At 46.5% G+C, this 22472-nt stretch overlaps 1 protein-coding gene across 2 annotated transcripts in view; it reads right to left on the bottom strand.

Moving 5' to 3' along the window:
• Positions 1–664: 664 nt before the first annotated feature.
• LOC116943141 (thrombopoietin receptor-like) overlaps positions 665–22472 on the bottom strand; it is a 75930-nt gene continuing 54122 nt past the window's right edge. Inside the window, exons 1-12 of one of the 2 annotated variants that reach the window (XM_032955721.2) lie at positions 15585–16318; positions 13402–13495; positions 12581–12774; positions 9903–10342; positions 9306–9465; positions 8123–8228; positions 7000–7166; positions 6380–6531; positions 5799–5958; positions 5097–5187; positions 4765–4849; positions 665–3852 (exon numbers count right to left, since the gene is read on the bottom strand). In XM_032955721.2, coding sequence (XP_032811612.2) covers positions 2671–3852; positions 4765–4849; positions 5097–5187; positions 5799–5958; positions 6380–6531; positions 7000–7166; positions 8123–8228; positions 9306–9465; positions 9903–10342; positions 12581–12774; positions 13402–13495; positions 15585–15666 — 2913 coding nt within the window. In that variant the 5' untranslated portion in view covers positions 15667–16318 and the 3' untranslated portion in view covers positions 665–2670. Of the gene's footprint in view, positions 3853–4764; positions 4850–5096; positions 5188–5798; positions 5959–6379; positions 6532–6999; positions 7167–8122; positions 8229–9305; positions 9466–9902; positions 10343–12580; positions 12775–13401; positions 13496–15584; positions 16319–22472 lie in introns of those variants that run through there. The other variant, XM_076067734.1, reaches the window with a different exon arrangement.

The raw sequence follows: 22472 nt of genomic DNA, 5'->3' as shown, positions 1-22472 counted from the left end.
CTGATGGGATTTGTCAAGAACATTTGTACGTGGAGGGACAGATTATAGCGGAGGGGTTTTGTCTGCCTGATTTTCTATTCTGTCACTGCAGCGCTCGTTTACTGCCCACTTTCCATAGAACTGTTACGTCTCGAGTATCTGCGAGCGGATTAACCGGGTGAATGTGTCCAGCGTGCTGGTGCTATGCACGGCGTGGTTTAGTGATGATTGTAACTGCTCCTCACTCGTAGAGGGTCAGCGACTCACTGCCCACGTGACTGCAAACATGTCAGCGAGCACGTCCATGAAGATGCAATCAAAACAGACGACACCGTGGACGTGTTAACTCCCATTCGAGTAAGGTAAGCAATAACCGCGTGTATGTATAGCATCATATAAAATTGTTTAATTGCACTATCGTTATTTTTTATTTTGTCTGGGCCAAACAACTTCACTGCAACTCACCCCAGAGCGTGGAGAGTTGCCACCGCTCTTATTTACAACTTACACTGTTTTCTTTATTACAAGAATAGTATTTTCCCGTCATGCAACACTTTGCGTTACATGGTGAATTTGATATTACATTCATTCTGTAATCCACCGTATGGAAGAAGTTGTACACTGTATGTGTAATTAATGTTCTATGCATGTTGAGAGCAGAGAAAAGTAGTTGTAAAATAAGTCCTCACATATGCATGGTTTATTTTTTTCAAAACAGCTCTTATTAGTCCGTTACATTCAAACGATGAGGTCAGACATAGAGCCATCGGTGCGGCACCACAGTTGTGGAATTGGGGGCAGCAAACCGGCTCCATGGTCGGGGAGAGGAAAGGGTGGAGCGGTTTTTACGAGGCTGGAAACAAGAGCGCACAACTTGAGCATCTTCGATAAAGCCGCTTAAGTTTGGCTCCATAATAGAGGTCATCGGGTTCGATTTCGTAAATATAAATACATCATTAGACCCGCCACCACCCGATACAGCCAATTAGTAAGGGTTGTCGCGTAAATAAAACGTGCGAATTCGTTACTAGTATAGCACACCGGTGTGTCGGAGAGTAAACCCACAATATTTACAATTCGAGTACGACGTTTCGCCAGTAATTACAACTTGCATCATCAGGCGATAGCCGCGATAGCCTGACGATGCTAGTGAAGTCCTCCTGTTTCGGTTTTAAAACACTGTAACCAAAAAACCCAAAAACCTCTATGGATATTGGTCTCGAAAGCCGACGTGTTAAACTTGAGTTTGGCTGTTGGAGCCTTTGGCAATTAAAACCGAGCGTCAACAATCGTACACGTCGTTTGTTGTGGGGGGACTTGCAGTCACCCACAGTTCGTAAACACACGGATCGTGAAGATATTTCTGTCGTCTTCATTCTGCTCAGCGAGTTCACGAGTACGGGAGTTGTATTGTTAATCTATGCTCCTTGTCTCAGTGCGAGTAGCTGCCACCACGACCGTGTGGCGCTGTCGCACGGCAGAATTTCCCCGGTTTTTTGCCGTTGGGTAAAAGAAAGGGGATTTTTTTGGAGAATCAGTTTTGTGTAAAAAATAAACGACATCTGCCAGCAATTAGAATTTGTGCATGTCACAACCATAAGTCAGCAGCTTCCCACGATATAAACCACAATTTGTACAACACCTGTGTACAAAGAGAATACATACAGGTCGTGTTTATATATATACACACACAATAAAAACACAGCACTTGTATGCATGTTGAACTTCTTTCGCACCATACGTAGCCAACCGTGATAATCGGAAGTATGGTGGGGGCGTACACTGCATGTAAACACTGCAACTGTGAAGGTGGAACATCAGGTGATCTCGCGAACCAGATACAATGCATGGGTTCAATTCCCCACATGAGATGACAATGCGATTATTTTAAAAGGTAAAAAACAGCTACTGATCTATGACTTGTAATGATACGCTACTCTCTGCTTGCATATGTTCAGGAGGTAAATGCCAATGTCGAGGTCTGATCGCCACGAGGGGGATTCTCAGGAGAGAGTTGGAGTAGTTGCGCTAATCCTCTGTTGAAGAAGCCCGGACCACAGCGGTTTAATATGGTCCAGAGTGCAATGAGTAATAATGACAAAAATAGAGCAGTTATTTTATTGGGGGGAAAAAGCCTACACTATTACCAAATCATATAGAGATCACCAATATACCTCACATGTCAATATTTGCCTCCCCAAGCAGTGTCCCACCGAGCGACACTGAGTTTGACTGAAGCGACCTTCGAGTGTGGTGTCTTTCAGCTGTGGGTCAGTTTTCTAAAACGCCAGTCCTCGCCACTCTCATCGGGGTGTGTGCAGCGTGCAGCAGCTTGATTTTTTATGCAAACAGCGGAAAGAGCTCTGTCGGCAGGGAAAGCTGAGAACTGGGCTAAATGAAATACTACAATAGCAAAGTGAATGTCTATTTACTGAAGGAATTTATGTGAATATTAAAAAGTACACAATGATAATGCATACTTCTCACTCTTAAAATAGTCTATGATCTGCTCATCCCTTCTCCACCAATGTCAGTGTCAAGCGCAGGAGCTTTAAGTTGGGGGGGGGGGGGGGGTGTCTAAACTTGAATCACTGTACCTCCCAATCTGCCCAGCGGTGGATGGGCGCAACATCCCTCCCTGCCCTGGATGCCGAGACCCAGTCACTTGGAGGAGCCGAAACTTTCTCCACGTCAAGTTGTGGGCTGGAGGTTCATGTTGACATAGCCTGGAGTGGGCATATCTCCCTCGCTCGGGGCAAGACCCGCATTGAGTTGAGGACATTGCAGAGCGCAATCTCCGAGACTGCTGAGACTGCTGGGATTTAAGCAGCCGAGGTTTGAAAGTAGGTGGTGAGGGATGATGACGTAGCCTTCAGGGTCCGACACGAGCCAGACCTGGGGGCGGTGAGTGCACTGCAGGGCATTGTGGGGGACCTGATACTGCCCTGTGTGTGGAGGAACTGACCCGTCATTCTGGGTTAAAGTCACCGGGTTTGGGCATGGAACGGAGGCGTTGGATGTAATTCCACATGGAAAAGAGGTTTGTGTTTTAGAATCCAATCCAGAGAGAACTGGATCACCTGTGTTTGGTTCAGATAAACTAGATTCAGGTAAATATGATTCAATTTCATTGAGTTGCGTTGAATCAAATTGAAGTGACTCTAATGCACCTGAATCAGCTTGATCATAGCTTGGATCAATTTCATTAGCTCTGACTGAATTTGATTCGAAGTTCATTTTATATTCCCAATATGGATTGAGTGTATCAGATTCAACCAGTTCTAATTGAGTTGTTTCTGAATTCATCCCGTTTGACTCTATTAAGCCCGATAGAGATGACTCTGGTTTAGCTAAATTTGGTGGATGCAAATCAAATTCAGCTGCATTCGGATTAAATAAATCTGTCCGAGACAAGTCTGTTTTCGCACAAGCGAGCTCAAACAATTCTGCATGAAGCCAATACGTTTCACATGAACCCGAATAATCGAGCTCTGCCAATCCCGGCTGAGAAAAATCCATTACAACCGAATCTGATTCGCCTAAATTGGCTCGAGCGGCGTCCGACTCCCCAGAGTCAGATGCCGTGTCTCCTTCAGAGAAGCCGCTGTCCACCCTGCGTTTGCGAGCGCCCACTGTGGCGGCCCTTCGGATGGCCGTTTGCTTGGGGGAGGCGAGTGGATCGCGAGTCGACGGCGAGCAATCGTCGCCGTCGTCGCCGTCGTCGCCTCCGCCGGCACCGGCGCCGCCGCCGCTGACGCCCTCGCGGGGGTGGAGGAGCGGCCTCTGGGAGTCGACTTCGGACACAACTTCGATGGGGCAAGCGCCGACCTCCGTGTCTTCCGGAAACCCGGGTGAAACTTCCCTTGCACAGCCCTGCATTTAAGGAATCGGCAAGGCGGGTGGGGTGGGGGAGAAGTTTGCGATTATTGAAAGGAGAACTCATCCACGCGCGCACCTGCTTCTTCAACTGGAAGACTGGCAGCCAGCCACATGAGGTCCACGAGGGCTCTGGGAGTAGCCCACTGCAAACTGTGGCTCAACAGCGACGCAGATGAGTGATACGAAAGAGAGGGAAAGATAAACGAGAGAGACGAGACCTGGAAACAAAGAGATCAGAGACGAGCAAGATGAAAACGAAGAGAAACAAGAGGTAGAGATGATCAGGCGTTTTCGAAGTCACAACACCCATGCGACACCGTAAAGTCTCTACCCGTGACATGCAATGTCACGCGGTGGGCCGCCGGAAAATGTAGTGTCGCCAAAGAGCCCTGGTCTCGACTTGCAATGCCATGTACGGTGAGGGGTGGCAGGCTTCTTGAGTTGAGTTGGGTTATACGAGGTAGGAAAGAGATGATTAAGGAAGAGCTCTGAGGTGGATGGGAGGGAGGAGGAGGTGGGTGAGGAGGCTGCGTAGGACACCACGCGGTGAGGCAGATGCATGCAAGGTGAGACGGATTGGACCACGTCCCCAGAGACGTTCGAGTTAAAATCAAGACGCGCAACTCCCGATGGAGTGATGAAAAAGATGCCATAAGGGCATCGATAATAGCAATAGTAGATGTATAATGAGACAACAGACAATGAGAGGGATATTGTAATAATCACCGTGATAGTGATTTAGAAACGTGGAGCAGACAGATTAGAAGATTAAGAGACAAGAGCGGCTGTAGTAATGATCATTATAGTAGCAATAGCAGAGTTACAAGTAAGATACAGGCATCGAAAAAGCCCGAGGGCTGTGTTTGCTGTGAAACACATCGAGTAAGTAGGTGTGTACTCGCAAACCTGGACCGTGTCACTGAACTCTGACATGAGGCGGTTCAATGGGAAGTCGATGGCGGAGACCGGAGGGAAGAGGCGAGCCTTGAGTCTGCAGCGTGGGGATGGGGGCAGAAAGGTGAGAGAGGTAACTTTGAATGTGTGTGTATGTGTTTTCGGGCGTGGTGCTGGCCACCCACCCCCTCGTGTACCGTTCCGGCCTTCATAGGTGCTCGCTAACAGCACTTGCCCCTACAGTCTGTTAAGGCTACACGGGGGATCTTTGTATGTCTTTATTGTATAAGAGCATGTTGTGTGTGTTCATGGGTATACTTTTTTCTTTGTGTGTGTTACATTACCTCTGAAGCTTTGTCTTTGTCACAAAGAGAATCACGACCACCGCCACAATAAACAAGACTACCGCAAGGTAAGGTGACCAAGACCTCATGTCTGTGGAGGCAGAGACACACAAATCCATTCTCCATGAGTCTCAATCAAGACTCTAATCTGAAACCCATTCGTCTGCAGGCTTGTCTTTATTGTGCATCTCATTGTTGAATTGTTAACAATCTAACATGTGATATCGAATCATTGGTTGGTCTACAATGTATTGGCAAGCAGTCAAAACAATAACTGATTTGACAATTAATAAGTGGGCTTTCCAACACGCATATGAAGTTCGGTTAGTGAAAAAAGTTTGTAGTCAATGACTTTAGAAGTGCCACCACACACTGGTGACATCAACGAACGGTTCTGTTAAAATGAATACACCATCGCGCTCGGAGCATTGTGGGATCCAAGACTACAACTATTGTCACCTAAAACTGCACCTACGCGACTACGCGGGGTGCATTGTGAGAGTCAACGATGTTTAGCCAATGGTGGCAAGGCCGGGGAATTTAAAAACGGATATTGGCCGCGGGAAATATCTTACAGCGTTTCAGGAAGAGACATAAACTGTTGTGAATTGATGTTGTTTTGAAAACTAACGTAATTTAACACTCGTTGTTTTTTTTTTAAGCTGCATCTTCCCATCAGCCCAAGGTCCCGCATGGACAAACCGTGCTGAGGCGAAGCCGTCCCCAGCCGCGCTCTGCTCCAGCCACTCCAGGAGCCGCGGTACAAGAAGCTGCTGGGCTGGGTCCGAGCCCTGACCCAGTAGCCCCGTCCCGGACTCAAACCCGACATCTCCAGTTGCGTGGACGCCTCCACGGGAACGACCTGCTCACTCGCTCACGACCACCGTCAAAATGTTGAGGGACCCGAGTCCGAGGGGCTCATGTTGGGTCTGTTGAAGACACCGAGGGTCCTTGGTTTGAGTCACAGGCATAGGTGTCTGTCTCATAAGGTTTCATAATCATATAGGGGGAGTTTTTTGGGTTAGAAAAAAACTATGTAATGGTTGATATTGGTTGCGAAAGCCTAGGTTTCAAAATGGCCGTGTCAGAATAACGGAGGTGCTGGCCTTGGCTGTGCCTCTGGATTCAAAATGTCCATGAAGCACTGAGATTCTGGAGTTAAGTCCTGCTTGTGGGTATTTCTCATTAGTGCACATGTCGAGTTCATAATGGCTTTCTCGGATTCGCAATGTCCATGTGGGGTTGAAGGTGCATGTTTCAGGTTCCCAATGGCTGTGTCTCACCTTCCAATGGGCCTCTCCCCCTGCATCGGTGTATCCGATCTCATAGCGAAGGTGATTGGTCAGCCTCGGGTCAGGTGATGACCACGTGACGTCCAGTGTGCCACTGCTTGTTCCCGCATGCAAGGTCACGTGACCTGGAGGATGTGTCTGTACTGAGAGGGAAAGAGTTGCAATAGTGGTTGGATGTGTGTTATTGGTTGTATAAGTGATGGTGGCATGATTCATGAGTGTTTGCATGTATAGTAGAGGTTGCATTTATATTTCAAGGGGTAACAGTCGTAGTAGCAGGTATACGAATGATTGCATGTGTAATGTTGGCATGTATGCATTGAAAAAAACTGTACGTGCCCTTAGTCAATTTGCTGCTGGATTAAGGCCTCCCTGCAAGTTTTGGCATGGGAGGTGTATGGCCATACTTTACCCCGCTTGTCTGGCTCTCCACAACCACTTCATATTTCACTAGCCAGGTTCACGGCGCAGTGAACTAACCACTTGTTCCATCACTTCAACCCAGTTGCACATGTACCATTAGTTCATTTATAATACTGGGTGCGTGCGTGGTAGTGGAATACAGTGCAGGTGTATCACAATAGTTGTAGGCTTAGTAGCCGCATGTTTACCCGCGTGTCTGAGCAGTGCCGGACCCCAGGTCGCCACGTTCCAGGTTGAATCCCACGTCTCCGCTCGCAGTTCGGCCCTCACAGGATCGGAAGTGGCGGCAGGAGGAAGGGAACAGGAGGCGAACTGTGACGATGGTAGGTTTGGGGCGCACGGCATGCTGCCAGCACTGCAAAGACAAAGATTCCATGTTACCTCTGTAGAGGTAAGAGCAGGGAGTGAGCCCTAATTATTACCAGCATCATTATCAATAATGTATTATTTACAAAGCCCATCTTGAAGTGTGAAAAATACAATTGTAGTTGGTGATACAACAGAACAACTAATATACTTATTTTTGTCTTTGTCTTCATCGTTGATGCAGCAAGTAATAAATAACCTTTTAACGTTATAAAACATGTTAGCTTATACACAGCATAAAACACATAAGAAGAGAATTGGTCAATGCCATGGCCATTCAATTGTTTGTCATTTAACAATCTATATATGCTGTCTTCTTCAGCCACATGTTTAGGCGGTAGTAGCTATGCACATGGCCTGCAAGCCAGCACTGTGGAGGCGGGGTCGGTGTGATCAGGTGCGTCAAACTTCCTTCCCCTGAGCACCGAGGAGCCATGTCTTGGCCAACTAGGAGAAGGCCGATACACCAAAGTGCAGAATCCACCTCTTCCATATGCATGGGATAGAGCTGTGCCCCCCATCGCACACTGTGGGGTTTCTCTAGATACTCCGGTTCCCTCACACATGCATGAACACTCATTCATTAGCCGACAACATCTTAATATATATAGAGGCCTGCAGAGCTTGGGGGGAGGGGGGTTGGCGCTGCCTGGCTGCATTCGCCATTGTCTGTGGTTCCTCACGCTTCCAATTAGCACGGTTGGCTAGGTACGGTGTGAAAGAAGTTCAACATACAGTACATGCATATACGTATTCGGGTATTAAACTTGTAGTGGAGGGCATTGCAGCCCAATAGATTATTGCGCTGTACTCTAATTGAATGTGTATGCGCCTCGCCAGCAACCCGCACTGACACCCGCGTGGTATGGTGTGGTCAAATATCCCGCACGGCGTTGTTTGTGTGTGGCATTTCCAGGTCCTTGTTCACAGATGTGTGTGCAGTACCTGGAGTGGTAGGTTAGTGTGAACGTGAGGTTCAGGATGGTCTCCACCCTCCACTCGCAGGCTAACGAGGTCAGGTCCCGCGTGAAGCAGAGAAGGGACAGCAGGTCTGAGGTTGCAGACAACACAGACGATTTTAAGCGTTCATTATTTGACCGACATTGCCAATGTAATAATGACTTCCCGTCAACGTGAAATATGTCTGCGCTCCGTTGAACAATGGAGCAGCGCTAATTGTGAATTGGCAGGAATGAGCCCATTTGATATAAATCACACATTCCCACGACAGGGACTAGTTAATACATAGCCCGAACAACAACAACCGCCATTTGCCACTAAGTGGCGGTGAAGTCACCACGGTGCTTGTGCCAAGCTAGGTGCACTTTAAGGCCAAGTGCAGTGTAGAAAGGCTTGCTGACAGGAAGTCACGTGACAGACCCAGGTGCCATGGGTTGACTGACTGAGATGTGCTCCCCACCCTGTCAAATTGCTGCGTTTTAACCACCCGACACTCCACCCATTGTTGTGAGCGTCGCTCCTCTGCCCCACAAAGTGTCGATGGTGATCACCCTTATGGGCCTCACCGAGTCTCATGCCTTTTATTCAGGAGGGCCCTTGCTAGTTTTCACAGTAGGAGGCAATGATTGCTATGTATAATCCAATTTTCTAATTTGGCCAATTTTGGGCATGACGCCAGCACACAATCGCCTACTATGAAGCATACGGCGCGTATTTTTACGGTTAACACAATTGCATTATTGATCAGGGCAGCCTTTGGATTCAAATTGTGGTCGTTTTTAGTGCTTGTGTCACGTCAAGTGTTGAGCAATGAGGGTTATTGTTAGTGGCTGTGCATGTCAGTAACACGACCAGGGATAGTGTTTGAGTGGTGGGGGTTTATTGTGAGTGGCTGTGGCACGTGTGGAGTGCTCGTGTTGAGTGATAGGGGTTATTGTTAGTGGTTGTGGCTAACGTCAGGCATAGTGTTGAGTGCTGTTGTTGAATCATGAGGGTTATTGTTAGTGGTTGAGGCTATTGTCAGAGCAAGTGTTGGGTGATGACGGGTGGTTGAGGCTAGTATCAGGGCTAGTAATGAGTGATGGGGGTTATTGCTGTTAGTGGTTGAGGCTCGTGCTGAGTGATGGGGGTTATCATTGTTTTTAGTTCTGGGCTAGTGGATGCTGACCCGTGATGTGGGCGGGCCAGGAGCATGCGGCGTGGCTCCACGGACCCCAGGGCCCCCCCATGGAGGCACCGTCCGGGCGAGCGCGCACGCGGACGCAGGCGCGCTCGCCCAGGGGGAGGTCATCCACGAGTAGAGAGGGAGCTCGTGACAGGAGCAGCATCTGCCAGAGTGTGCGCGTCAACGCGTCGTCGCCACCGTTAGTCCGGTGCTCCCCCACGTTTGTAATCCTCGCCTTCACCGGATCACGCTGACTAGTGTGTTGAAGTATTGTCAAATGCCCACCACCACCTGAACAACAATTCTCATAAAACAGTAACGTAGCTGGTAAATTACATAGCTTTAAAATAAATATATTACAAAATGCATCAACAGCATGGTTGTTAACATGTATATATGTTGAACTTATTTCGCACTGTGCGTAACCAACCGTGCTAATCGAATGTGCATCAAAACGTCAATATAAAAATATTCTTAATCATCAATGTCATTCACATCACGATAATTTTACAACATCGGTATCATCATAATCAACATCTTCATCATTTTAACATCAATGAATCATCATCTTCAACATGGACACCGTTATGATTAACTGACCTCTGTGGCAGGAGTTCTCGACGTGGCAGGTGTTTGAAGCATCGACTTGGCAGGTTTCTCCACGGCGGATTTAACTGATATATCCAGTTTATCAATCGCTGGTTTCACCACGATGTCACTTTCTTCTGTGTCAGGTTTAACTGTTATGTCAGGTTGAACTATAGCTGGTTTAAATGTATTTGCTCTGTCAGGTTGAGCTATGTCAGGATTATTAACTGTGTCAGGTTTAACTCTGCCAGGTTTAGCTCCGATAGGTCGTGTAAAGTGCCACGTGGCAGTAGCAGCAGTCGTGGCAGCACCACGTGGCATGGTTGTCACGGCAACTTGGTAGACCAGGTGACCCGACAGCCCCCGTGTGTCCGGCGGCAGCCAATCAGCTCTCAGCAAGCCTTGACGAGGCCCCGCCCTTGCGGTCACATGACATGGAGCCTCTACTATGACTGGTTGGGGATACAAAACAAAGTGTTAGAACCAAATAATCAGAAAATGTCCTCAGTTAACCAATCGAATATTTAACCATTAAAGAGTGTTAAATATATTTATCTACACTGAACTTCTTTCACACCAGACATAGCCAACCGTAAAAATCTAAAAGTTAACATCTCAGCTTAAACTTTTTTGGCCTTTGTCCATATAATCGAAAACAACACAAATTACTATTTGCTCATATAGCTTGTTTTAAACACATTTCACCTTTATTTATGAATGTAGCATTCTGTTTTATAATTAATTAATTAATATGGACGTCATATAACGTTTTGACCGTCATTTCTTAACGTCTATATTTTCACTTTGTGGCATTCGTAGCAACACGGTGCGCTGGTCCTAAGGTTTATCTTAAAGGGATAAAACAGTCTACAAATCCACCGGCTACTCATCAGACGTATCCCTGACTTCTATGGGTTGTTCCTGAAGGTCTCATACATATACATCATGTACATGCCACCGCAGCGTGGTCAATCATACAATCTACTTCTGGATGAAGTAGCAGCCGCCACCTCTGCAATGTAATAATCCACGTAGCACCTGCACATTAACCGATTTTATCGCTCCATCTCCTCAATGGATGTACATTTGGACGGGTTCCATTCCTTGCATGCCACTCCCTTTTAATTTTTGTCCATCAGCCATAAACCTTTCTGTCCATGGCGTGTCCTGTCTAAACCCACTACATTTTATTAAGAGTTTGAATAATATATGTATTTAACCTGCGCATGTTCTCTAATGCAATGTGGCGGTGGGAAATATATCAGCGTTCACATAGTTGCCCCTCGTTGGCACCTAGGGGCCCGATCGGGGAAGCTGATGTGCCAACCAACGGAGCGAATTCTACAAGCCCCCAAACTCTCCAACACGGATCCTGGTCTCAATGTCACCCGCAGCTCTGACGACGTGCAGAACTCCAGCTTCGACACCATCGGACCCGAATTCCTGATGTCTACAACCTCAACATCGACGGTCTCTGGTCGGCAGCCAAGCACTGCTCACTTTCAACAGTTGTTCGGCTGTTCAACAGTAACCTGATTTTTTACACCCTTAGTTTCTCACCGAATGTTGTTCAGGTCGCACGCAGACTGGAGAAGGTGGCACGTAACTAGTAGCCACAGACCACAGCGAGAAGTGCAGTGGATGTGGTGCGCCCGGTGCAGAAATATGCTTTGGGGTTGCTGACTCAGATCCGGTTGTCTGAGTTGCCGTGTTTGGCAGTAAGTTTTGTGTTGTGCAACGGCCAGTAAAAGTGTGAAGTGGGCACCTCGGGATTTGTCAAAATGTTGCAGCAGAGATGCGAATTGTGTCCTGTATATGGGGATCTTGATAATACGAATGATAATGATGTAATTTATCCCAGAATGAGGAACCGAATTTCAAGACTCGTTCTCAAAAGTGTCCTGCATTGGGATATTTGGCTAATTATTTGTTAAAGGAGTATTTTGTGTGTCGAGGGAAGAACTGCCACCTCTGAGATACAAATTACCGAGACTTATAATGGGGAGCAGAATATCTCTCAATTCCAGAAGAGGGGAGAACTATACATGTAAATACATTCTCTTGAGTGGTGTATTATTATCACTACGCAACTGGCACAAACCGAGACTTATATCTCAAAATTAGTATGTACCAGAGTACCTGGCAAAACCCACCACCATACATACAAAAGAATAACACTCAAAGTCTACACAGACAGGCCCAAAAAGCCACATGCTCTACTGCCATCTCTAGGCCACCTCGATGCCCAAATAGATCAGTAGTTTAACATAATTCTTCGCGATCCACCAACTCTCGTCTCCGAAGAGCTGGATCACAGGTGTGCTCCCCCATGCCCCTTTTTAATACGTAAATATACTGTACGTACCCCACACAGAATATGGTAGTTGTACTTTTACAGCCCTTCATGCAAATCCACTACTGGACAAGGGGCGCCCCGCGTCATGCGGGTCGTGGAGGTTATCGTACTACGGCGATGGTAAGTGCAGGTTGGTGATATCGGGTTGGGGAGCATAGACATTGCCCTCTGCTGCCCACCACGAAGCCTCGCTGCCATGTGACGCGCTTATTTGTGGTGGTCGCCCATTCAAGAGATATCTCGGCTGAAGCCTGCTTAGCCCGAGACCTGACGAGGCTGGCTGCATTCCGGGTGATTTGGTCACCTTGCATGGTGAAAATATTTAATCACTCACTGTGTTTCTCGAGGTAGAACACCCTTTTAACTTGGATCGCCAGGGTCAGGTTTGAGGCCAAGGCCAGCTTCAAGGTCACGGTCAGTGGCACATAGTAGTGCACATGGTTTGGGGCGAGAGGACATTCAACCTTAACCCGGCCTTGACCTAATTCCTGCAGGTGGAGCCTCGTGCAGGCAAATGCCTGCTGTTGCCTGGAACGAGACAATTCCAAAGATAAAGATATCATCATGTTGCTTGTGGTTCATAATGGCTAAATAGATGGTTGTAGGCAGTGGGAGTGTGTGTGTGGCTATTTTTAAGTGTGGGATTTGCGGAGTTAGTGGTTAAGCACCCAGTATCCTGGATTTGATTCCCAGCCAAGGCTAACCTCAGTAGCAAGTGATATCTGAACCAGTCCTGGGCCTCCTCTATGTCGATTTAGTGTTAAATGAGTCCCTGACAGTGTGTAAACATCAGTATTGGGGAGAAAACGGTGGTCCAGCAAAGTGCTGGCCACACCACCCACTTGTATGCCGTGCCGGCCTTCATAGATGCTCGCTAATGGCACTTGTCCCAATCGTGTGAAATGTTAATTCAGGAAACTTTTTTTGGTTGTCTCCTTAAGATATTTGTAATGGCTTTGTCGAGTTTATAATGGCTACGTTTGAGTCAATGAGCCAGCATTGCAGAGATTCAGGGTCGAGCCTTGGGTCTGGGCATCTCTGTCAGATATTCATAATGGCTATGTTGAGTTCATAGTGACGTGTGGTTCATAATGGCAGACTCGGGTTCATAATGGCTGCATTGGGGTTGTTTCATAATGGTCATGTCGTGTTTACCGATATGCGAAGCTCATGTTGAATTCATAATGGCCAACACCTTCCCAAGAGCACGTGACTTCATAGAGCCGGGACCCTGAACACTGAAGGGCAGCTGTATACACACATACAGTATACATTCATAGACACATTAAATAGCAGGTTCAATATCAATGCGGTCTTGTTTTTTGCGTCACTAGGGGAGAAAAGAAAGACCTCAATGATTAGAAAGCCCAAGTTATTCAGTGACATGAGACGAAATCCAGTGGAAATGTAACTATAGGAACAACGTTCTTTGACGTTGGTCCAACGTTCGTCCAAAGTCAATCAAAGCTGGCCCAATGTTGGCATGTATGCTGGGAAAAGCACACGTGCAAATGTACAAAACACAACCCGTCTCAAATTTGCCGACAACGTAGCTATTATGATGTCGCCATTATCACGTGAAATGGGAAAGAACAGCAGCCCAGTAAACATGGAATGTTGGGCCAACTTTGAGAATCGATTATTGGTTCTGAAAATCAAGAACGGATAACGGTATCCAGTGACATGTGAATAGCAAGAGGTGTGTGCACCTCATGCTTTATCCAACCACAGGGACCTGCCGACCGACATAACTGTGGTGGCCCCGTGGCCACTGCTGTGGGGAGAGCGGCAGGGCAGTTTGAGAAGCTGGCACCGTCGTTTCAGCCGCCACGCCGGCAGATAGAACTGAACCTGCGACCTCTGAACTGCAAGTTCAGCGTGCTAACCAATACACTCGTGTGGCAGCTCCCATAATTTCTCAGCAAAGAAGGTAAACACGTTATGTTTGTTTCTCTAGACATTTGTATATTTGCGGCAAACCAGTGACCGGGTTTTTTGTACTCGTTGTATTCGTGCAGTTACCAGCAATGCAAAAAAAATGTTTAGTAACCCTACGTAAAATATCCACCAGAAACGTGGAAATTTACAAAGAATATGGCACAAAGGCTGGAAAACACACAAAGAGGCAATGGCGATTTGCGTTATTAGGTTTACATCGGGAGATAAAAAGAGGAATACACGGAATTAGAGAAGACATGCAGGTTATAGACATAATATTGACGGGTTAAGAAAAGTACGTGGGCTTGGGCAGGAGATGTCATGGCTAGAAGACAGTGATGGCCAGTGGGCGAGACGAACGACGGATTGCCAGTCAATGGAGAGAACAAATCCCAGAGGGTGACCACCAAGGAGATGGAGCAATGAAATCTGCTCGTGTGTAGGTGCTCTATGGATTGTTACATCGCAAGATCACGAGATATGGAAACTGCCTGAGGGATGTTTTATTCCTTCACCGGACAGATCACGGCTGCCAAATGAAACACTCTCGCTACATTGTAGAGAGACACACGAATGAGAGCTACAGGGATATTGCTCTCATTATATCTTGCAGCAGTGGTAATTATTTAACTTAATATATCACCATCTGAGTAGGATAAATAATCCTACGATCGCCTAATCACATGCCCCTGCGACTAGGGTGTTGGGGTTACATCTATCTTTACATGCCATCTTTTTGTGGAAGTGTAATCTGATTTCCACTGGCTGCCAGATGCTGACAAACATTACCGATGTAGGATTGTAAAGTTAACTCACACCACATTAAAACGTGTCGGTCTTCATTAACTATTCTGGGACAAAATAGACGGACGGCACTCATACATCACACATCTCCCCCTCCACGTGGATAAAAAGGGATAGAGACGTGAAGGTGGTGCATTTGATTCTCCACAAAGATGCTCACGATCATTTTGACTTTTGCAAAGTTACTGTATGTTCGACATGTATCTTGAGACAGACACAAATAATTCTAGATTTAAAGCTTTCGTGACTGCTAGGATCCATACTCTTTGGTTCTATTGGGTAAAGTCACGTAGGTGAAAATAAAATAACAAAAAATCACGACGTTTCGGCCACAACACAAGCGGCCTTCATCAGGTGAAGGAACGAGACTGTCTGGAGGACAGCGCTGGAGTGGGAGAAGCCACGCTTAGATCACGACCTTTGTGTACACGTGTACACATACACACGTGTACACATACACACGTGTACACATACACACGTGTACACATACACACGCGTACACATACGAATGCATATCGGCAGATATATTCAAATGTACCCAGTGCACACTGTGGCTCTGCACGTGCTCGTATCCGTCCACGCAGCAGGTTTCTCACCGGCTTCATCTCTCTCGGCGGCGTCCACAGTCTCCAGCAGCAGCAGCGCCAGCAGCAGCAGCAGCAGCTTGTGACGCTGCATCGAGGCGCAGAGTCTCACGTGCCCCTCTGTGTATCTGTCCCCTCCGTCTTTGTCTCAGTCGATGTGTGTGCGCGTCTCTCTCAATGCGTGTCTGTCTGTGTGTGTCACGCGGATTTATTCCTCCAATTCTGTTTGCCGAAACGGTGCTGGTATTGCCCTCGCAGTGGTTGTTATGCGTGGGTGACTGTGTAAAACGACTACGTTGTATCTGCATTTGTATGTATTATTTCTTTAGGTGTATTTGTCTTTGTTATATCAGTGTCTCGCTTGTATGCAGCATGTCCCTCTCTCCAAGTGCGTGCATATGCTTTGCATCTGTGTGTGCACGTAGTTGTTGTTGATGTTGGGTGTGGATGTGGTTTAGGGGTCTGCGTCCTTTTGATAGCGATGTGGTCAAGCACACCCTATACACAGACATATACATACAGATCTATAGGCAAAGATCCCCCGTATAGACTTTAACAGACTGTTTTGGGCAAGTGCTGTTTGCAAGTTGCACCTGTAAAGGCCGGGACGGAACACGAGGAGGTGGGTGGCCAGCACCACGCCCGGGATGCAATGACATGCACACATACAGACACATACAGACACATACATACAAACATACAAACACATACAGACACATACAGACACATACATACAAACACATACAGACACATATACACACATACAGACACATATAGACACATATAGACACATATAGACACATACAGACACATACAAACACACATACATACAAACATACAAACACATACAGACACATACATACAAACATACAAAACATATAGACACAGACATCTACAATGAGGGAAAAAAAGTATTTGATTCCCTGCTGATTTTGTACGTTTTCCCACTGACAACGAAATGATCAGTCTATAATTTTAATGGTAGGTATATTTGAACAGTGAGAGACAGAATAACAACAACAAAAATCCAGAAAAACGCATGTTAAAAATGTTATAAATTGATTTGCATTTTAATGAGGGAAATAAGTATTTGACCCCTCTGCAAAACATGACCTAGTACTATGTGGCAAAAACCCTTGTTGGCAATCACAGAGGTCAGACGTTTCTTGTAGTTGGCCACCAGGTTTGCACACATCTCAGGAGGGATTTTGTCCCACTCCTCTTTGCAGATCTTCTCCAAGTCATTAAGGTTTCGAGGCTGACGTTTGGCAACTCGAACCTTCAGCTCCCTCCACAGATTTTCTATGGGATTAAGGTCTGGAGACTGGCTAGGCCACTCCAGGACCTTAATGTGCTTCTTCGTGAGCCACTCCTTTGTTGCCTTGGCCGTGTGTTTTGGGTCATTGTCATGCTGGAATACCCATCCACGACCAATTTTCAATGCCCTGGCTGAGGGAAGGAGGTTCTCACCCAAGATTTGACGGTACATGGCCCCGTCCATCGTCCCTTTGATGCGTTGAAGTTGTCCTGTCCCCTTAGCAGAAAAACACCCCCAAAGCATAATGTTTCCACCTCCATCTTTGACGGTGGGGATGGTGTTCTTGGGGTCATAGGCAGCATTCCTCCTCCTCCAAACACGGCGAGTTGAGTTGATGCCAAAGAGGTCCATTTTGGTCTTATCTGACCACAACACTTTCACCCAGTTGTCCTCTGAATCATTCAGATGTTCATTGGCAAACTTCAGACGGGCATGTATATGTGCTTTCTTTAGCAGGGGGACCTTGCGGGTGCTGCAGGATTTCAGTCCTTCACGGCGTAGTGTGTTACCAATTGTTTTCTTGGTGACTATACAGGTAACGAGCTGAGATTAGGAGCACACTCCTAAAGGGAGTGCTCCTAACCTCAGCTTGTTACCTGTATAAAAGACACCTGGGAGCCAGAAATCTTTCTGATTGAGAGTGGGTCAAATACTTATTTCCCTCATTAAAATGCAAATAAATTTATAACATTTTTGACATGCGTTTTTCTAGATTTTTGTTGTTATTCTGTCTCTCACTGTTCAAATAAACCTACCATTAAAATTATAGACTGATCATTTATTTTTCAGTGGGCAAACGTACAAAATCAGCAGGGGATCAAATACTTTTTTCTCTCACTGTATGCACAATTCTACAAGAATTAAGTGGGGGGGGACTCAACGGATTCGTCAATAACACTGTGGTCTTAAAAATAAAAGTATATCGGTGACGTTTCGGGCAATGACCCTTTTTCATAACACGTAAAAAATAAGTGATGCAAGGGAGATGGACCAAATTTATTGGGTCGAAAAAACTTGCCTTAGCAGTGCCATACGTCGTGTGCCTGTCACTGAGCAAGCTGCAAGTGCATTGAAGCATAAGCAGATACGCCTGCTCGCTAAGGGAGCCTCGTCTCTTTTCGCGATTTCGACCTCACAAGGAAATGAGCGAATGGAAACACACAAACGGACGCATGTGTTGGCGCATGTGCCAACAACGAAGACAAAGATCCCCCGTGTAGCCTTTAACAGACTTGGGGGCAAGTGCTGTTCGCGAACACCTTTAATGGCCCTCGTGTTCCCCACGTGCCGATGTCCATACACTGCTTTGGATACTCAATAAAAGCTGAGTCGACCGAGGGAAGGCCCCTGGGATCGCTTCTGATATCACCGCCACTGTTAGCCGTGGTCGGGAATGGACCTCGGGTGGCTGCTGCGTGAATATCGCAGCGAGCCGAACGCAGCACAAAGCAGCCGACCCCACACGTACATATTGAGGTGTGGACACGTTCATCGCCCTGGCCAGCGGCACACAAGTTACACGTTTATGATTACATAGTTTCATAGTTTTCATAGTTTCATTTATTTTGGTATAGCCCTGTGAGCCATTCGGCTCTTGAATCGGGTGCAACCACAACAAACAAAAAAACACAAAAACACGAACAAGAAAAACATCTTAAAGTGACTTTGTGCATGTGCAAACAGAAAATCCAGGAAAAAAACATCAAACTATTCCTGAAATAGCACCGTACACCAACGCTTTGTGCAAAAATCCCAGTGGGATGCAAGTCAACAGCAACAAGAAAACTTAGATTAAGACCATCAGTCTAACTCCGTACAACAATCAACAAAAACATGGCCAAACCAAAAAACTTTTAGAAATCACCAAAATAAAGCCATAAATGCAATGTAACAGTGATCATAGGAACTGTGACCGAATTTTTTACAATAAACTACATAAATAACATGTAACAACAAAACCCTAGAGCCACAGCTGGCTGCATGAGTCACTCCACAAACAACAGGAGCATCAGTCAGAGTATCACATTTTTCAATGCACCTTTAAGATCAGCACACTAAATCCTCTTGGAAGGCCGTAATGAACCCCACACAATCTCTTTGTTCATCAAACAGCCTCGTGTCTGAGAGCATGGAGCGGTACTGGAACACCAACACCAGTGATGAGTGTCTGGGCATCCCCTGGGTTGACTCAGCCTCAACTGAGTACCTGGAGCGGTGTGCAAACATCGCCAAATTGAAGACAAAGGTCGGACGGGTGCGGTGCACAAACACGCAAATAGCCAAATCACCCACCAAGTTACTAAGATGATTACAACTCGACAACTCAGAGTTGCTGCAGGATAGTACTATCACGTGGATGGTCGACCCCTGTGCGTAAACAGGTTTGCCATTGGGCCGGCTGAGGCTACACGTGGTTGGTTCTGCAGTATTTGTGAAACAAGCCCGACTACTGCTCACGAGACCCACAAGGTCACTCGTCAGGTTGGTGTCAACCCCGCGCGAGTGAAGAAACGGAGTGAAAGGTTCAAGTCACGGGCGTGCCGAGCCATCTTGCCGCTGTGGCGTGCCACGTTTACTGCTGCGCGGACAGAGGCTGGCGATTTAAAGAAAGTGGCCAATCTCTTTCACCAGAGGTTAGATCGCGTAAATATTAAATAATGTCCCGTTGAACCTCTACTATGGAATTGAGAGTTGTTGCTCTGCCATCGAATGAGCCGTACGAAAGACAGCGGAGTTGCGCTTCCTCGTGACGGCCGGCAGGGGGCACCAACACAGCGGCGAGGGGGGTGCTGCTGTCCCCCAATTGTCGCCGGTCGAGCCCAGAGGCGCCACCAGGGGGCTCCGTCTCTGACCCGGCCACGAACGGCCGAGCTCGAGACTCTGGGCAGTGCGGTTCGGACTCAACCTTGATGAGCGTCAGCGCACTCGCAAATCCACAAGTCGCCAGGTCGAATCGATCTCACTTCATATTCTAACGTCACTATGTCTCTCTGATTTGCACCACAATATATATTTTGAATAGATTTTTTTATGGAATCACAACGCCGAACCATCAAGTCATCGGATGGTGAGGGGGATGCTTCATTAGAGGCCCAAAATGTTTTGTATTATGAGAGTCAAACGAGTTACGTGTCCCCCCGTGAACAAACGCCGCCAGCAACAGTGCCGACAACACAGAGGGGGATAAACACACAAACATTACAACATCGTCATGTTGTCACTGAACATGCATCATGCCGCACAGCTTCATGTTGTCACTGAACATGCATCATGCCCCACAACTTCATGTTGTCACTGAACATGCATCATGTCCCACAACTTCATGTTGTCACTGAACATGCATCATGTTCCACAACTTCATGTTGTCACTGAACATGCATCATGTTCCACAGCTTCATGTTGTCACTGAACATGCATCATGTTCCACAGCTTCATGTTGTCACTGAACATGCATCATGTTCCACAGCTTCATGTTGTTACTGAACATGCATCATGTTCCACAGCTTCATGTTGTCACTGAACATGCATCATGTTCCACAGCTTCATGTTGTCACTGAACACGCATCATGTTCCACAACTTCATGTTGTCACTGAACATGCATCATGTTCCACAACTTCATGTTGTCACTGAACATGCATCATGCCTCACAGTTTCATGTTGTCACTGAACATGCATCATGTTCCACAACTTCATGTTGTCACTGAACATGCATCATGTCCCACAGCTTGATGTTGTCACTGAACATGCATCATGTTCCACAGCTTCATGTTGTCACTGAACATGCATCATGTCCCACAACTTCATGTTGTCACTGAACATGCATCATGTTCCACAGCTTCATGTTGTCACTGAACATGCATCATGTTCCACAGTTTCATGTTGTCACTGAACATGCATCATGTTCCACAGCTTCATGTTGTCACTGAACATGCATCATGTTCCACAGCTTCATGTTGTCACTGAACATGCATCATGTTCCACAGCTTCATGTTGTTACTGAACATGCATCATGTTCCACAGCTTCATGTTGTCACTGAACATGCATCATGTCCCACAACTTCATGTTGTCACTGAACATGCATCATGTTCCACAGCTTCATGTTGTCACTGAACATGCATCATGTTCCACAGCTTCATGTTGTTACTGAACATGCATCATGTTCCACAGTTTCATGTTGTCACTGAACATGCATCATGCCCCACAACTTCATGTTGTCACTGAACATGCATCATGTTCCACAGTTTCATGTTGTCACTGAACATGCATCATGTTCCACAGCTTCATGTTGTCACTGAACATGCATCATGCCTCACAGCTTCATGTTGTCACTGAACATGCATCATGCCCCACAGCTTGATGTTGTCACTGAACATGCATCATGCCCCACAGTTTCATGTTGTCACTGAACATGCATCATGTCCCACAACTTCATGTTGTCACTGAACACGCATCATGTTCCACAGCTTCATGTTGTCACTGAACATGCATCATGTTCCACAGCTTCATGTTGTCACTGAACATGCATCATGTTCCACAGCTTCATGTTGTCACTGAACACGCATCATGTTCCACAGCTTCATGTTGTCACTGAACATGCATCATGTTCCACAGCTTCATGTTGTCACTGAACATGCATCATGTTCCACAGCTTCATGTTGTCACTGAACATGCATCATGTTCCACAGCTTCATGTTGTCACTGAACATGCATCATGTTCCACAGCTTCATGTTGTCACTGAACACGCATCATGTTCCACAGCTTCATGTTGTCACTGAACACGCATCATGTTCCACAGCTTCATGTTGTCACTCAACATGCATCATGTTCCACAACTTCATGTTGTCACTGAACATGCATCATGTCCCACAGCTTCATGTTGTCACTGAACATGCATCATGTTCCACAGCTTCATGTTGTCACTGAACATGCATCATGCCTCACAGCTTCATGTTGTCACTGAACATGCATCATGCCTCACAGCTTCATGTTGTCACTGAACATGCATCATGTCCCACAGCTTCATGTTGTCACTGAACACGCATCATGCCTCACAGTTTCATGTTGTCACTGAACATGCATCATGTTCCACAGCTTCATGTTGTCACTGAACACGCATCATGTTCCACAACTTCATGTTGTTACTGAACACGCATCATGTTCCACAACTTCATGTTGTCACTGAACATGCATCATGTTCCACAGCTTCATGTTGTCACTGAACATGCATCATGTTCCACAGCTTCATGTTGTCACTGAACATGCATCATGTCCCACAACTTCATGTTGTCACTGAACATGCATCATGTCCCACAGCTTCATGTTGTCACTGAACATGCATCATGTCCCACAACTTCATGTTGTCACTGAACATGCATCATGTTCCACAACTTCATGTTGTTACTGAACACGCATCATGTTCCACAACTTCATGTTGTCACTGAACATGCATCATGTTCCACAGCTTCATGTTGTCACTGAACATGCATCATGTCCCACAGCTTCATGTTGTCACTGAACACGCATCATGCCTCACAGCTTCATGTTGTCACTGAACATGCATCATGTTCCACAGCTTGATG

Source organism: Petromyzon marinus, chromosome 17, assembly GCF_048934315.1.
Source record: "Petromyzon marinus isolate PM22_M1 ecotype Great Lakes invasive population chromosome 17, UKy_Petmar_22M1.pri1.0, whole genome shotgun sequence".
NCBI classification, from domain to species: Eukaryota; Metazoa; Chordata; class Hyperoartia; order Petromyzontiformes; family Petromyzontidae; genus Petromyzon; species Petromyzon marinus.
The sequence above is the reverse complement of the archived record's forward strand: the minus strand, read 5'-3'. Positions and strand labels throughout refer to the sequence as shown.